Source organism: Sander lucioperca, chromosome 3, assembly GCF_008315115.2.
Source record: "Sander lucioperca isolate FBNREF2018 chromosome 3, SLUC_FBN_1.2, whole genome shotgun sequence".
Classification (NCBI taxonomy): domain Eukaryota; kingdom Metazoa; phylum Chordata; class Actinopteri; order Perciformes; family Percidae; genus Sander; species Sander lucioperca.
In genome coordinates this window covers 15,367,575-15,385,244 of record NC_050175.1, presented here as the reverse complement: position 1 = coordinate 15,385,244, position 17,670 = coordinate 15,367,575, and the positions used below count along the sequence as shown (strand labels likewise).

Below are 17,670 nucleotides of genomic sequence, written 5' to 3'. Positions count from 1 at the left end.
TAAACCAATAAAAAGGAAGGGGAAAAAAGATATTATATTCAGAATATTAAACCCAATTTAAATAATTAAATAAAGCCCTTTAAACCTGTATTTGTTTATCCCCTGTCTCTAACAGTCCTTTAATGCTCCACTCCCTTCCCAAATCTACCACCCTGTCCTTCAATCTCTTCCTTTCTACAATAAACTTCCTACAAACTATCAGTACATGTTCAACAGTTTCCCTACAATTACAAATCTCACATTTATCTGTCACTGTCTTTTGCATTAAATATAAAGTAGCATTAAGTCCTGTATGTCCTAATCTTAATCTAGAAAACACTATCTTCTTTCCTACATTTACCTCTATTATTTCTTACTTTGACAGACCTTTAAATTTTGAAATAATCTACCCTTATTATCATTATTCCAGAGTTCTTCAATCCCAGGGGCGCCACCATGAATGTCTTATATTACATCCATAGGATAAGGGCGACACAAGCGTAACTGTTCATAAGCGTTGAATATACAACAAATAATTTTAGGTTTAGGATCAAATTTGAAATTAAGTCCAATTAGGATCTGCCAATCCAACTGAAGCAGACGCAATTTGATCAAATGCTTTGCTAAAGATCCTAAACCGCCTTTGACTTCGCTGAGAGTTACTAATTCTTCTTTTCTGAGTTCATTAGCGAATTTCACACCAGCAGAAAACATAATACTGCCACACACACTAGTACTATTACCACACACAATACTCCACTAAAAGTCCTGCATTCAAAACCTTACACATTATAGCGCCACCTAGTGGTCCACATGAAAAGTATGTAAGAATTTTCAGTGAAGTGTACTTAAATTATGAAAAGTAAAAGACCCACCCATTGATATACAACTATTAAAATATTATGAAATGTTGGTTCTAGGATCCATTTTGGTAGTTAACCAAGGAACAGGCTACAGTGTAAAATTGTTGATGCTACCTGTGACTGAAAGAGGGATTACTGTACTGAATATCTTGTGCTGCTTCTTCAAATGAGTCGCTCAACATGGACTCTTAAGTCTTACGATAGACTGCGTCTCCCTGACTTCTGGCAAAGACAGTTGTGCTCTTTATTGGACAGGAAGGTAGGTATGTTGACATTACAGGGCACACAGTCCTCCACAAGGAATCCCTGTTATTCCTTTTATTATACAGGACGGGTGGGAACTTTACCTGCATCATATTTGGGTCACAAAATCTTTTACTTTGTCTTTACTGGATCTATTTTTACTTTGATGTTGCAGCAATGCCTTTCGCCAGTACCCCCATTTCAGTTACTGCATATTGGATCTCAATTTCAAGTGAAACTAACATCCATGCAGAGGTTGTCCAAACTGACACACTCCCTAAACTGCCATCTATCCCGACTTTTACTAGTTCTAGCAAATCTGCAGCATGTTATGTCAGTGTGATACCCAAAACACTTTCTATGTTATCCAGAAACATAACCCAGGAGTAGGCAAAAGTAATTGTGTATGATGGACAATCAATCACAATGTATAGCTTTAATTTAATCAAGTTTATTATGTAAAAGAATGACATTAAAGATAAAAGACATTATACGATTATGACACATTAATTAAAAAAAAACTTGAATAAAACATTCCATTGATATATTGTCAATAGTAACCTTTATACTTTGTTAATAAAGCGGAAGGACTTTTGTTCTTGAGGAAACATTCTCCCAGAGAGAGAGAGAGAGAGAGAGAGAGAGAGAGAGAGAGAGAGAGAGAGAGAGAGAGAGAGAGAGAGAGAGAGAGAGAGAGAGAGAGAGATCAAACATCCATCCTGTTAAGAACCATTACTAAAATCACAAAATGTTTAACATTTTCTTGCGCAAATCCCCTTTAATTGCAAACTAGTGTGGGAAAAACCATCGACAGAATATTGTTGTATTGGTTAACACAATTTTGCACAGTCAAACAATTCTCTCCCCATGTTGACTGTATAATAATAATATTAACATACAGTCAACATGGGAACTTAATAAGTCATACAGCAGGAGGTGGAACAAAATACTATACTGGTATAACGCTTTAAAATCTTAATTCATTGATTTTGTTGGTGAGCATGAATGTAAAACTACATACCCTGTAACAGAAACCCAAATTAAGACATTCTGATTCCAGCATTTGAGTTTGGCCATTAATCAGGACCATCCTATTGTGAAACACTTACACATCAACCAAGCAATTAGCGCCGATGTCCTTTTACTTCCTACAAATACCACAAGTTTAACAGTGTATTAGTCCTGCCACTGTTACCTCAAGTTCTGCTATTCTAATGACATTTTGTGTTTATTAGACTCTAGTCCTATTGGTTCTCAATGTAATTTTGTCACCAATACCTGCAACTATTTTTACTAACAGCTGTTGCTTTATGAGCAACATATTTGTGCATCTGCCACACTAAACAGTATGACATTTCCTGTTTTCTTTGTCTTATACAATCCATATTCCATTTATGTGCATAGGATTTTTATAGATATGCTGTGTGTTCATTTTGCACCTCATAAATAAAAATAAAAGAACCATCCTGAATGTTGAGAAAACATGACATGAATGAGAAAGTTATATTGTCCCAACATTTAATCTTAAAAGTGTTGCTGAGGTTATGCAGTCCAGCAGAATAAAATGAGAGGCCAACGTTAATAAAAATCCCCTGTGAGTTAGCTTTCAGTGCTGTATCCCTTAGTCCCAAAATAGATACATTTTACATTCTAATGACAGCATGTTTCTGAAAAACATTAAAGCCATAGAGCATCAGATATCATTTAGTGTAAACAGTGGAGTTCCTTCTGACAACCACAGATGACAGCAAACAGCAGTATATTGTCCAACACACCATAAAACTCAGACTTTGAGAATCTAGATTTGACATTATTTTTTGACAATGCCAGCAAATGAACTGAACTCTCGATTCAAAAAGCCACATTCATCCAGTGCAAACAGGCTCATTAATAATGCAGAGTAAAAATGAAAATGAAAAACATTTTCTTAAATATGGCAATAATGACAACATTTTTCAAGTTGATAAATTCACTTAACTGAATGATAAAAAGAAAAAAGCATGGATAAGTGTTCTCATAACACTAGAAAAAGTAGCTGCTACTGTCCTGCCACTACAAGTTACAGGCCTGACATTTCTGGAGTAAAGTAGGAAAGGTCTCGCAAGCATCGGCTGAGCTCCCAGAGACTTTGTTCAGTATTAAAGCTTGTATAATGAGCCTGGTACCTCAGCCTCTTTCAGCAAAGCAGCTCCTTTTTAATTCTACAGGCTGGCTGCACAATAGGGCTTGGCTCTAGATCAGCGTGAGCTCACAATGAGCCAAAAAGGAGGTTGTGCTAGTGTTTATGTTCTCCTTTTCAAAATGTTGCATCATGTCTGAAACTGGGATCTGTCTCGAGGGTTTGTAGCGTTGTTTTTCAGAGTTTAAATGCTATGAAGTTTTACCCAAGTGTTCTTGCATATGGATTCCTACTATACACAGAAGTAGCCTTCAGTTTTCCAAATTAGAGAGAAACTGTGTATGAGTAAAACACTTAATTACTTTCTGTCTTTTCAGCAGTCAGCTGTTCAACCTGAATCTCTTCTTTATGAAAACATATATCACTGTTCTGGGGCTCACTGATAGTTTGGAGATAATGAGACGTGGAGCAGCATGTAAAAGTGGTGGAATGGCAGATTTATGGACACGTACGTACAACTAATTAAAAACTGTGATTAATTTTTTTTATCTAAATGAAGTAATCTCCAGTAAGTCATTATGGTCAAATGTTGAGGAGTTTTCACTGATGAAAGGTAAAGAAGCTTCAGCAGTAATTTAAAAAACAAAAATAATTTCCACTGGCCCGAGTAACCTCAAGAATCAACAACTCCAGCCCAATGAAGGAAACACAAGACCACTCAGTCCTCTTGAATAAGAATGAGGCTTGTGTTCACAGCAGCCTGTTCACTGATTTGAAGTGATAGTGAAAGCCTCATTTCCTGGCTGAGACGCTGACTGATTGAGCTGCTATACATGCAAATCAAGGCAGCACAGTTCCACTTCTGATGTCCACTGTGCTCCATATCCAGACTCTCTCAAGTGCCATGTAAGTAGTGCATGTCCTTGACTGTGATTCCCTTCCCGTCTAGGTCCAACAGAACAGTTTCAAGCATTCCCCCATTTAGATCCACTTGTCTGTCTCCAGTGATGATGAGAGATATGTTGCCGATTCAAACACTATTCTTCAATCTCATGTGTGCAGCAAAATAAACTAACTGATGTAGTTGTGTACTGAGGGTGCATGATTTGAGTTCAAACAGCACCTATGAGGAATAAAAGACCCACTTGAGTTTACATACTGCATGCTTTACCTAAAAACACACAAACAAACCAAAACGTCTGCTGATGTTAGAAACAATATTCCAGTTGTTCAGCACACTCGTGCAGACCAAAGGAGCTGGGTCTACATCAGCATGTGAGAGTGAGAATACAAACTTTTAGTGGTGATTGTGATTGACTGGGGTCCCACTGGAGCAGCCTGTCTCCCTGTCGCCCACACATGAAGGACAGCTTCAGGGAGCAGAGGTCCATCCGAGCCGCCGCCGAGGAGGCCATACAAGAAATCTTGCTTCAGAGACGGTCAAGTGTTGGCAAGCTGCATCCGTCTGCCCTGCTCTCAGACAGAAAACTCAGACCCGCCGCGGCGAGCATGGGTCAACAGCAACAGGCGCCGCAGACGCAGGCCTGTGAATGGATTGCACCACTGCAGGGAGGGCGAACCCCCAAACACAGCTCTCATTCCATCCCATCTCATGCGACGCTCCCACATGGGCTTCTCATTTTTAAGACGTTCAATCTCCTGCAAGACGTACATAAAAGATCCCTCATTAAGTTACGGTTTGTTTTGGCTCATTAGCATGCCAAGACACACAATTACATTACATCTTTGTTCAGTGTTTTTCATTTGTGTACTGCCGGCTGTGACATGTGAATTTCCCCTCCCGGGATAAATAGAGTATCTATCTATCTACATTAGCATTGGGACAAACCTGAGAGAAAACCGTAGGGTATAATATTGATACTTTATTTCCTCATCAGAAAAAACAAGGTATTAAACGTAACTAATATCATAATAAGAGCCAAAGGTATTTATCAAGACTAAGGTTCCCTTGTCATCTTACAGGGACCCTCGCTCACACACACACACACACACACACACACACACACACACACACACACACACAACTTGTTGAGAGGAACAAAGCTTGTGGGGTGCAGTGGATACTGACCGTCTCGTCATTGCAGATGGAGTGGAGCTGCGTACCAAACATTACAGCTGTAAAGGTGAGAAAGAGGATGGCTTCGAGACAGAGGAAGATCAGCAGCAGTACAGACACTCCTGGAGAGAAGTCACTGCACTCTGGTCACAGGAGGAGAGGAAGAAAGGTGGAGTTTTTATTTTTGCACTGAACAACTGAGATGTCAAATGAAACACAGACTGAATTAACAATGCATATATTAATATAGGACTGGATGTACACACAGTTACTCTAATGTACCCTCTCCCAAAACTAGTGCCTCATTCTAACAAGCTGGAAAACTAAATATTCACCAAACAAAAGGTTTGCAACTAAGGATGGCCTGAAACACTGGTTAGCATGGAGAATTATTTCCTTGCTAAGTCAGAGTATCATTTTGTAGAGGGCAGAAGAGGCTCGAAGAATGAAATACTATCTTTATTTACTGCTTCATTTTCAGCTGTTCTTACATGATAACAATCCCTTTCCCTTTTCCACTCTGCTCTCTCGGTCTCTCTTCATCTCGATGAGCAGTCTCAATTTCTTGTATAAATAGCTGTATTTCTGACTCATCTCTCTGACATTCTGTTTTTGTATTTTTGACACACATGTCATAGTCGATGCTGCAACATAGAGAGGCCTTACCGTTCCACTGGACTTTAATACAGGTGAAGAAGTGCATACCACTGAGGCCCAGGGCATGGGCAGAAATCAAAGCTATGTACATCTGCAGAAAGAATAAGAGAGAAGGAGGAGATGTAATGAGAAAAAAAAAAGAGACCAAGAGAAGGCAAAAAAGATTCCACTCTTATCCCACAAGGTTGGTATGCAGATACTGTGGTAATGTAGGGTAGCTCATTTCACAGTTGTAGTAACACTTTAAAATCTTTTGACCTGCAGGTAAAAAAACGGTGTGGTGCTGTGTTGCTTTAGTTTTTTACTATAAACCTCTCTATCTGTGAGGAGCGCAGACTAAACATTTCATCTCACAGGTGACCTTGTACTGCTCAGCCATAAATGACAGCTTTATGTTTCTGTTATCAAAAAGTTCCAGTCAGCATATAAAGCCATAAAAAAGCGCTGATGTTGTTGAGACTAAACAAGTGTCTGTTGTGCACTACATCACTGTAAACCTCAGCTGGTGTGTGGATTCCAGACAAATGTGAACTTGTTTTTTTTTTAGTTTTTTTTTTAAAATATATTTATTATAATGAACATTAAGTGACTCAGAGGAATTATCGTATCCATTAACTGTGTATTTCCTATCCTTACCACACCCCTGTGAAATACTTACAGTGAAAAGTACAAAGAATCTCTGATTCTTTTCTCCCACGCAGTTATTGACCCAGGGACAGTGGTGATCCATCTTCCGGATACATCTTTTACAAATACTGCAGGCAGGAGAGAGAAGATGTTAAGGATGACACACTCTGCTAAACTAATGCCGTTTACACAAAATGTGCAAATACAGACATTAGTAGTACAACTTGGATGCTACACAGTGGGGTAAATAAGCATGTCACAATTTAATTCTGTGTAAAATTGGCCACAACAATTAGACTGACCTGCAGTGGTGTGCCCTCTCAGGCTTGATGCTGCAGCACTTCGGACACTTGTAGATGACCTCGCCAGGCTTCAGCTGTAAGCTCTCCATGTACTCCTTGGTTGCGTTGCCCTTAGGAACTGCACCCTAAGGAGTTACAAATGTCCAAATAAAAGCATTATACCATTATAGATCAGAGAAGTCAAGCTGTGTAACTTAGTGTGTATGCAGCAATTTAACTACTGTTTTTTACATTTTTAGGCCTGTGAAAACACCCAGTACTTGTACACACAATAATTACTTGTCTCATCTTTGGGAGTTAAGTAAGATTGGATGTTTAACTGAATTAGCAGGAAACACTGACTCTGCTGGATATTTCTTCAGCACAACATAATGAAGGGTTTGGCACTTTTCAACAAAAGTAATCTCTTTGGCCTGGGAGCTTCCAATATAGCCATTACTTGATTGAATCACAATTGGGTGTAACTACCATTTAAAGTCAAATGCACAATTACACTTTAAAACCTTTTGGCACACTGCTGCACAAACTTTGGTGTACTACTTTGGGCATTTAAAGCCGCAATTGTTAAGGTTGTGCTGTTGTGAGGCTGTGATCAGGCATCCAGTTTCTCTGAGTAAACATGAGTCAAGATGCAACAGCAGCACAAACAGTATGTGACCTACAACCCCCTGAAGTAGGGCTGGGCAATATGGAGAAAATCAGATATAACGATATTCTTGACCAAATACCTCGATGTCGATATATACAGTATATTATATAGTGCAACAATGACAACTGGTGATTTAACAAAATATCTTCACAATTATATTTTAGATAAATAATCATCAGTAATGGGGATATAATGACCAAAGTGGTTAAAGGCAAATAATTAATAATATAATAATTAATGCAGCTTTTAAAACCAGGAAAAGACTAAGCCATGTGATATCCAAAATCTCAGTCAATATCTAGTCTCGTATTATGATAGATATAATAAAACTATAATAAACTACATCAAGTCAATTGAACTTTGAGGAGATAAAGTATTTTTAGTTCCGATGGGATGGAAATGCAAACATTCAATTCCTGACTTTGTTCCTTGGCCTTTTATTGTCTGGGAACATTTGGTCAACAACAACAAAAACAGAACCGATCTCAGATTAGCAAATTAAATTTACTAGGATGCTACACAGTTTCCCCCATCCAGCATTCCTCACACACTGCCCCTCAGCTCAGTGTCCCAGATTACATCAGTGATGGCACTGGTGAGGCTTCCTAATTAAGCTCCAAATTGAGGGTATCTTTTTTTTTTATTATAGTATTATAAGCTTTGTCTTACTCACCGACTATGTTTCCTCTTCCTTTCAAACCCTCCCACCCTCTCTCCATCTGCATCCTCAACCTTACCCACTCTTACTTTCCTTAACATCCTTACCGGGTCCGTCAACATGGTGCGCAGATGTGACGCCAATGCAAGCACGGCCAGGGAGTTGAAGGTGGCCCCGTTCAGCAGCGAGTACCAGAAGTTCTTGCCGGGCAGCAGCATGACAAAGTTCACTACGAACTCAGCATACAGCACCAGGAACCAGGTCATGCCTGCACACACCATCCCACAGCTGTCCTGAATGAACCACATTGTGCGGTTCCCTGCGGTGTGGCCAGCGTGGGGACCACCAACCATCACCCCTGCTGCCAAGCTCCCTGTCTCCACATCTGCACCTGCCGACAGCAGCGGGTGATGCTGCTCCATATCTCGCAGTCGGTGGTTTGAAGACTGCATCCTGCCCTAGGGGAAGAGGAAATATTTCAAGCAAGATTAAATTTAGGGCTACTGTCTATTTTATTTTATTTTTTTAGTCATGACCGAAAGAACAAGATCCAGGGTACAAGCGGCCGAAATGGGTTTCCTCAGGAGGGTGGCTGGTGTTTCCCTTAAGGATAGGGTGAGAAGCTCAGTCATCCGTGAGGAGCTCGGAGTAGAGCCGCCGCTGCTCCTTCGCATCGAAAGGAGCCAGTTGAGATGGTTCGGGCATCTGGTAAGGATGCCCCCTGGGCGCCTCCCTAGGGAGGTGTTCCAGGCACGTCCAGCTGGGAGGAGGCCTCGGGGAAGACCCAGGACTAGGTGGAGGGATTATATCTCCAACCTGGCCTGGGAACGCCTTGGGATCTCCCAGTCGGAGCTGGTTAATGTGGCTCGGGAAAGGGAAGTTTGGGGTCCCCTGCTGGAACTGCTACCCCCGCGACCCGAAACCGGATAAGTGGACGAAGATGGATGGATGGATGGATGGATGTCTATTTTTTATATTATATATCATATCCGTTTCCAGAGGTGGAAAATAACAAAATACATTTACTCACGTTACTTTATGGAGTAGTTTAGTTGTGTGAAACTTCGACTAACGAAAACCGAAAGGAAGAAAAAAAAAAATATCATGCCTGGAACCACTACAGTGATGAATGATCAGTATCTAGGCTGGCTACCAGTCGCCAAGTCTTTCTGTAGGAGATTGAGAATGAGATGGAGGAGGATCAGGCGAGCAATGACGGTTCAGCGACTGTTTCAGTAGAAATGCTAGCTGAAACATCGAATTCTGCTGCCCAAAACGACGAAAATTAAAAAACAAAATAGTTTGGGATTTATGACCCCTTGTCCTATTTTCACTACATGGGAGAGATCCCCCCCGCCCCGTTTTAAAGTTTTATTTAATGTAACTAAGTAACTTTTACTTAAAGTACATTTTAAAATGAACTACTTATTACTTTTACTTCAGTAATTTTTCAGATAGGTAATTTCACTTGTACTTAAGTAATATTTCATCAAAGTATTGGTACTTTCACTCAAGTACAATATTTTAGTACTTTTCCCACCCCTGTCCGTTTCCAGCAAAACAGGCCGAAAGCAGAAAATCCATGTTATGTACGTCTTTACAAATAAAATAAATGTCAGACTGACTGACGAAATGCATTCTTTTTAGAAAACAATTCGTTTTTAGAAATGTCTCATGATACATTGTCTCTAGAAGTGGATTATTCAACTTTTGTTTTTGTTAAAGAAGGAAAAGAAAATCGCAATCCTCAACACTATCGAAATGCAATACTTCTAGAATCGCAATAAATGAAAATCGCAATACAAATCAAATCGGCGCCCATGTATCGTGAAAGAATCGAATCGGGACAAAAGCGCATCGTCCCAGCCCTAATAAATACGCACCATATTAATGCTACAATGTATGTTGGGTTAAATATACAAGTGAGAACTACAAATGTTTGAAACATGACCACGAGAAGGGGATTGAGAGAGACTGATATGAAGGCAGGGAAATTGAGGAAGAGAAGATTCTCATAGAAGAGAAGTTGTAGGAAAATCTAGGATACAAGGATGCATATATACATTTACTACATTAATGTTTACATTCAGCCTATTCATTTGCAAACACTGTCTTCCATACACTTATATTACCTTATTTTACATTTATTATGTTATACTTTATTCCTATATTTTAACTTGCACTATTTTATGTCTCTTTTCTTTTCTTTTCTTCTCATTTAGTTTTTTTACTTGTGATTTTCTTTTTATACATATTTGATAGCATTGTTGGAGGGAGCCTGAGACCCAAGATTTTCAACGACACTTGAAACTTGGACACGCATCACAACAGCTAATAAGAAAACAAAAGGAATAATATCCAAGACTCAAAGTGAAAAGTGGATTTTTTTTACCATTACAGTACTGATATGCAAACTGCACAAGTAGGATATAATGTTTATCAAATGTACTGCGTCTCTGAAGGTATTCTATACAGTACGAAGAGCAGGCTAAATCATGACACATTGACATTTCTTTCATGAAATAAACAAGTCACAGAAGCTGTTTACAGCCTTGAGCTTTTCCTTTCAGAAAAGCCCAGTTAAACTATGGGAATATTTTGTCCTGCGGTTAGCTATACTAAAAAGGTCACAGGGTCACCGAAATCATCAGGAAACATCACATGAGAGCCTTGAATATCTTTTTTTTTTTCATATTTATGGCAATCTGGCCAGGAGCTGTACATACAGTGCTCAAACCAAAGTGTTGGACAGAAAACCAACTAACATTACCATCCTTAAACCACACCACTAGCGGGGGCAAAGAAAATTTATGAACGATGGTGAGTCAACTTTGGACCCAACTGTTCAGGCTCAGGGCCCTTTGAGCCATGCAGATGTTATTACAAAAGACATGAGTCACTGGAGTTTCTTTCTTTGTATTTATGTCAAGTGCATAAAAGGACGTTCATGACCTTCCCGAGAGACTCTGTCCGCAGCTTTAAGATAAATCAATGGCTGACCTGATCCCTTTAGGAAACTGATCCTGCAGCTGAGGAACATGTGAGGAATACAGGCTAATAATAATAATCTGTACACCCGGTTAGGCCTACCTCCCGCTAGCAAGCTTCACTGAGACAAAGTACAGCAATTAAACCTGGCAGTACAAAAATATATATACTTAATAATCTGTGATTTTAGTTTATTTGGTGTAAAAAGAAAATTCATATTGCAATTTACTGTTAGATTTGCCAGAGGTCAGATCCTAAACACCCATCTGTCTCTGCCCACAGAATCACTTTGTTTCCATTTTGAAGACCCAATCATTTGAATACAATGGAACGCAAAAGATTTCTACTGTTACTATATTGCAGCAGATTTAATGTGACAATGAATGCGTATTTACTCATAAGCACTAACACAGGATGAAAGCCAGTGACACATGGAAAGACAATATCAATAGCCATCCATTGAAGAATCCTGTTTAACATGCTTTTACACCTTACCAGTCACTCATTATTTAGTCATTGTTTAGCCACAGGCTTGACTTAAGTTGTTAGGTAGAGGTGTTTATTGCATTTGTTGGAGCAGTGTTCTGGTAGATTCTGATTTAATGATCTGAAGCAAAGGACTGTTTCCTTTTGCTAAGCATTTTAATCAAATGAGACATTTCCAGTGAGATGGGTGGTGCAGAGCTAAGCTTTCAGTCTTTAGCTTACTAGCCAACCAGGCGGCCTTCCAAGCCCCACACTGCTGTTTGTTTCTGCTTGCATCCAAAGACTTTCCATGTCAGTGGGTGTCATCGAAATTGCTTGCAAAATGGAAATGCCAACTGGGACAAAAGGTTTTTGGCCTGCAGAGCTGAAACCCCACACCAGCAAAGACGTCTTCCTGACAGCCAGAAAAACAGAGATCCAGCTACAGTAGGAGTCTAGCTCAGGCCACACAGTGATTCAATGGGAACTGATTCAGAGTCAGTATATTTGATGCGTCTCCTGCTCCTGGCTATTAAAGGGGAACTATGCAGTTTTTTTTTAGCTTAATTTACCTTAACTGAACAGCTTCGGAGTCATTGGAATGGTTATATGACTTTTTTCGAGTTGAATGGTGGTTGTCTCGCTTCCTCCTAGTGCCTGTGAGAGGAAAAACCACCCTTGCAACTTTCGGCCAGTGAGCCTACTGGTCTGGCTACTCCACATAGCATTCAGGGATGGGAGGAAAACGTGCTCTGGTTTATTGATATTTCTTTAAAACCAATGACAATCGTCTTGGGCGATGCTAAGCACCGGAGAAAAGCCGCGAAGACGCCGCAAAATAGGCTTGGAAGAAACTTTTTTTTTTTTAAAGATTATTTTTTTGGGGCATTTTTAGGCCTTTATTTCCACAGGACAGATGAAGACATGAAAGGGGAGAGAGGGGGGGAATAACCCGCGGCCGCTGCGTCAAGGAGTAAACCTCTATATATGTGCGCCCGCTCTACCAACTGAGCTAATCCGGCCACACAGAAGAAACTTGTTTTGGTGGAACATGTGTACGTTTAAATGTTGTTTTAGTCGTGCAACAGAAAACTCAGATTGGACAGATAGACTAGCTAGCTGTCTGGATTTACCCTGCAGAGATCTGAGAAAAGGTTAACCATAGTCCTCACAAATCAACCAGAATTTAAAATGCCAGCACAAAGGAAGCCCAAGGCAATGGATATCCAGCCTAAATGAGTGAAATCCGGGAGATTTTCCGGTGGCAACGGAGCAATCACGGAAGTGGAACGTCAAGGAAACAGACTAAATAAATTCGTACTGAACTGCCTTTATTTGTTTTTACATTTTTCTGCATCAAAAAGATCAAGGCTGGACATGACACTGGAGGAAATCACTGTCTCACACATCAAAAGGACTAGGGCTTTGACTCCGAACTTCGTTATTCGAATATAATTCGAATATTTAAAAAAATAATGATATTCGAACGAATATTAGGCAGCCCTTAATATTCGAATTTCGAACCTGTTATGGGCATTATTTTTTGTAAATGTGTTTGCTTGTAAACCTTGTTTTCAATTCAGATTCCGAAGCTTTTTCACACATTTCAAAATGTAACTACACGTCGCGGCGACGCACGTCGCTCGGCCGCGGCTTGGTAGCGCATTTCCCCCTCAAGGGGGTAAGCCTCTCCTCGGACGAACCTCCTATGGCGCCATTTTAATGCTATCACCTCCCGTTAGCATTCCATTGACTGCCATTCATTTTGGCGCCACTTTGACAGTGAATAACTTTACATCTGAAGCGTTTAAAGACTCTATTTGTCCATTGTTTATTTCTAAAGAAACACGATAATGTATAAAAGGCTCCATTACCTTGTACCTCACGTTATGGCTCCGTAGCAGACGTTTTTGTAAAAATAGGCTAACGATTATGTCATAACCACGCGACTTACTGTCGCACAGTAGAGAAATTACCGTACAGTACAGGAGAAGCGCGCAGGTAGTTTCGTCTCACATTAGCTGTTTAAGTGTAATTACTAATGTTAACTAGCATTTTAGTTAGCAATAATTAGCCTGTGCCTATATGTTATCTCCTTACATATACCTACGCTCTCCGTCCCTGCAAGATTGGGAATGATTGAGATTTCTCTTGGCACAGCTACCAGAAGACTTCCAACTTTCAGACACGTTGCTCACGTCACATTTACGTCTTCGAGCTCAGTTGGAGGCTGCGCAGTAACGCTAGCCATCACCGGAAAAGTGCTTCTAAGTGGCCTTCACTGGTCTCCGTCCAGAGCAACGGGATCTGTTGGTCCATTCTTATATACAGTCTATCGTCTCCGTCCAGAGCAACAGGATCTGTTGGTCCATTTTATATATGTCAATGATTTCCCCCGACTCATTTCCTGGTTCTCTTTCTCCATAAACAACGTAAAATCAAGGAGAGGGTTAACTTTTCCTGCTACAGATTTCCCACCGTGGTCAGAAAACACAGGGGAGACGATTTGTTTCTCTCACTAGGACTCTAGAGTCACTACTCGCTCTGAAGCTACCGGTAATCATCGTCACTCTCTCACAACACACACTCCCCACACACACACACACGCCGGCTCGATGCACACACCAGCGCACAAGTATGAACATCAGACCACTTACGTAGGCTACGGTGAAAGCTCTGAAATTCCTGTCGAAAGCATACTGTTTGTGTTTAATCCAGGGTCTGACTTTTCATACATTTTTTTTTTTTAAAAACAGTTGTGGCAATGTGTTTTTCTTCTGAAAACATAATTGCCTGCCTATTGACATTGACTGATACACTGCCCTCTGGTGGACAGAACATATACAACTTATACCAATATAGATCTTACTGAAGGCATTTAATGGCCAAAATATTATTAATAAATATTCAAATATATTCAAATATTAATATTAATAAACAAACAAACGGATTCGAACATGATTTTGGGGCAAAAGTCAAAGCCCTAAAAATGACTGAGGCTACTGTTAAGAGCATCACCAAGTAAATACATTGACCACAAAAGACAAGAGGTATCATGATCTGTAAGTCAGCTCAAACAAATGGTAGTAACTAATTCATCTGGCTGCCTCATACATTTACTTTGCAGGGTTAATCAGAGTAGTATGTCACAAGGACAAGAAAAAATGGAAAACATTCTCAGTTTTTGCAGGTTGGGAAATATTGGACACAATATATATGTATGGGGAATTACTCAAAGCACATGCACAAGCACACAGGTATGGCTACATGTGTTGGAATAAAGTTTTGAAGTTAAAGCTGCAGTGGGTAAAATGCAAAAAAACGTCGGAATATGAAGTAGAGTGCAGCTCTCCCTCTCCCATCTCTGTCGCACGGGCAATGAAAGTACAGAACAGCCAATAGGATCTCTCTCTCTCTCTCTCTCTCTCTGAAATGACCTGTGATTGACCAAATTCTCCTGTGACGGCTAGATTATCTAAAGCCTGGAAACAAAGTCAAGAGAAGGTGCAGTCTAGTTTTTCAGAACACTTGAATTACAATTTGCTAAAGGATTATTATGGAATTTTTGCCCAACGATGCCAAAAAGTGCCTACCACACCTTTGCGTGGAAGTTTGTAACCATAGAAGCTGAGGGAAAATGCTGGAAAATGCTAGCAATGCCAGCAGACATTTTTGGACAACTTAAGTTCTACAACGAAATGCCTGGTCTGTGAAAACTTGACAACAACAAAAATAAAAAAATGTCAAAAAATATTACTATTTGTGGAAGCATGATGAGTGCCTGCCAAAAGGGGCCTCTGTCTATTAACAAGTGTATTCAAATACAAACAATGTTGTTTACCATGCATCACCAGCAGCATACTGTTTTTCTGTTGTCCTTAATAGGGCAAAAACCGCTCTTGCCCAGTTCAAGGCGTATTGATTTTTCTGTGGTCAATGAAAGGGAGGTCCATTAAAGCCACACCAGCTGGTTGTCCAGCTGTCTGCCCTTCCTAGTCAGAGGGGACAACACAAGAGCCACTAGTCCCCCATCTCTCCCCTCTCCTTATCTCTCTTCTTCTCTTCTCTCTGACCTACACAACCAGCAGTGTCATCCTGCTCAGATCACTTTGCAGGGTCACTCTGTTGCAGAGTCATCACACACAAAGTCAGAGCAAGGGCTGGCGTCTACGGTCAAAGAAAATTAGATGAAACAATAGCCAAAATTATTCCTGAAAGAAATGGGTTTCGATTTGCTAAGTGAGTTTATGTTTCACTGTCACATTTCCAAATTGCCAAACAGCTTAATGGCCAACCTAATGTCAATCTACTGAAAACAGTGAGAACCAAAAATAAAACCACCCCTGGGTGAGTCAGGTTGCAAATGACTTTTCAGGCCAATGTTCTCCGGTACAGACAGTTTAGTAATAGTCTACTGCTTAGTGTCTTCTTAGAAACCCTCCTGCCAAATTGAGAAATGCCACTCTTTCGGCTTTTGTATAAGAGATAAACAAATGACATGAGGTTAGCTGCTTTGCTCCGTTTGCCCTTGTTACTCATTCAGCACTGTGAAACAAAAGACAAAATGTGGGGCAACCTACCTAATATGTTCTCTCCTCACAATAACATGCTGTGGTGTGTACGTCCTGGACCAGCATTCAGGATGAAGTACATAAGTAGGCTGGCATGTAGGCTGAGACCTGAAAAAGACACACACACAAAATGTGTTTAATATTGGAATCAAAACGTAATAATATAAAAACACTCCGCTGCCACTTTACTTGTTTATTATATATGCAAAGCTGAACCCAATGTAGCCTACTAAATTTGTGAAGGTTATGGTATTATGTTTTGTTTATATATATATATATATATATATATATATATAGTGTAGACCAACCGATAGAAACACCTCTCAATAAAATGCCATAAAGTTCAACAGCACCGCAAACTACAGCCTCCATAATGACCATACCTCTTTCAAACAGTTTCAACAAAAACTTAACATTACAACCTCCATGAAGGGAGGATGTATTATAGGGATGTTGTATTAGACTGCATTAGGTGTACCAAATAAACTGGCAACTGAATTTACTTACAGCTTCCACACATTTTCACACGTTTGTACAATGATTTCTTCCTCCCCAACTGAATGGGTCTGTGTGGTGTCAAGGATTTTGCAAGTGTTCCTTTTTTACTCCAAGGAAACACACCCATCACGATAGCTATTCGTTGCAGTGTGGTGACACTGCAAGTACTTTCTGCTAATAGTCTGTTGACTAATCACAGATTTATTTCTACTGACTTGACTCTAGGTTGGAAAAAATTATCCTGTCTAGAGTGTTTTGACCATCTCAATAGCTGAAGTCTCTGTCCAAACCACCGTGGTAATACTGACATGCAGCAGTTACTGATATGCAAGTTACCGACAATCACTATCGACCACATCCAGGCGTTCAGACCACAGACTGAAGCACCTCAACACATTTGTCAGAAGTGACTGAACTTAGAGCCCTTCATCACATTTCTGCTCCAATAATACATGTAAAGGTCGTGACTGAAACCCTGAAACCCTGAAAAAACACACACACACACACACACACACACACACACACACACACACACACACACACACACACACACACACACACACACACACACACACACACACACACACACACACACACACACACACACACACACACACACACAGCAGCTTGCTAGCTAGCCTGACACATTGGATGGCAAATCTCACTTGCTAACTAGCCACCAACAGAAGCTAACACAGCTAACGTTAGCATGCTAACACTGTATGCGAGCAACGGGAGCAAAAGCAGAGCCTCCCGAGTGACAGCTAAATGGCATACTTACTTAATATTCCTAATTTATTTCATCGGCAACGCCGTCTTAATACATCTTGAAGTCCCGTTTGAGCTAAACTTCAGTTCCAACGAAGCCGTACCCACAGCAGCAGCAACACATTGCTCTAACAACGGGCTGACAGTGACCACCAGCAAGGTAACGACCGAGCTTCCGGGGTTCGCCTCGGGTTTCTCCGTAACTA

At 40.3% G+C, this 17,670-nt stretch overlaps 1 protein-coding gene across 1 annotated transcript; it reads right to left on the bottom strand.

The window, feature by feature from the left end:
• Positions 1-3,743: 3,743 nt before the first annotated feature.
• zdhhc7 (zinc finger DHHC-type palmitoyltransferase 7) lies at positions 3,744-17,670 on the bottom strand. The gene is made up of 8 exons (XM_035999350.1): positions 17,479-17,670; positions 16,208-16,308; positions 8,282-8,632; positions 6,868-6,992; positions 6,597-6,693; positions 5,948-6,029; positions 5,294-5,424; positions 3,744-4,863 (listed from the first exon to the last, which is right to left on the bottom strand). Exons 3-8 carry the CDS (start codon positions 8,624-8,626, stop codon positions 4,681-4,683), a joined length of 963 nt encoding a protein of 320 aa, XP_035855243.1. The 5' UTR covers positions 8,627-8,632; positions 16,208-16,308; positions 17,479-17,670; the 3' UTR covers positions 3,744-4,680.

Bases quoted from the DNA above. Each gene is read 5' to 3' on its own strand.
- zdhhc7 (XM_035999350.1), bottom strand. From the start codon at position 8,626: ATGCAGTCTTCAAACCACCGACTGCGAGATATGGAGCAGCATCACCCG. The intron at 6,993-8,281 runs GTAAGGATGTTA...GTAACTCCTTAG, and splicing joins GCACCATGTTGACGGACCCG to GGTGCAGTTCCTAAGGGCAA. The intron at 5,425-5,947 runs GTAAGGCCTCTC...TCCTGTGACCAG, and splicing joins TATTAAAGTCCAGTGGAACG to AGTGCAGTGACTTCTCTCCA.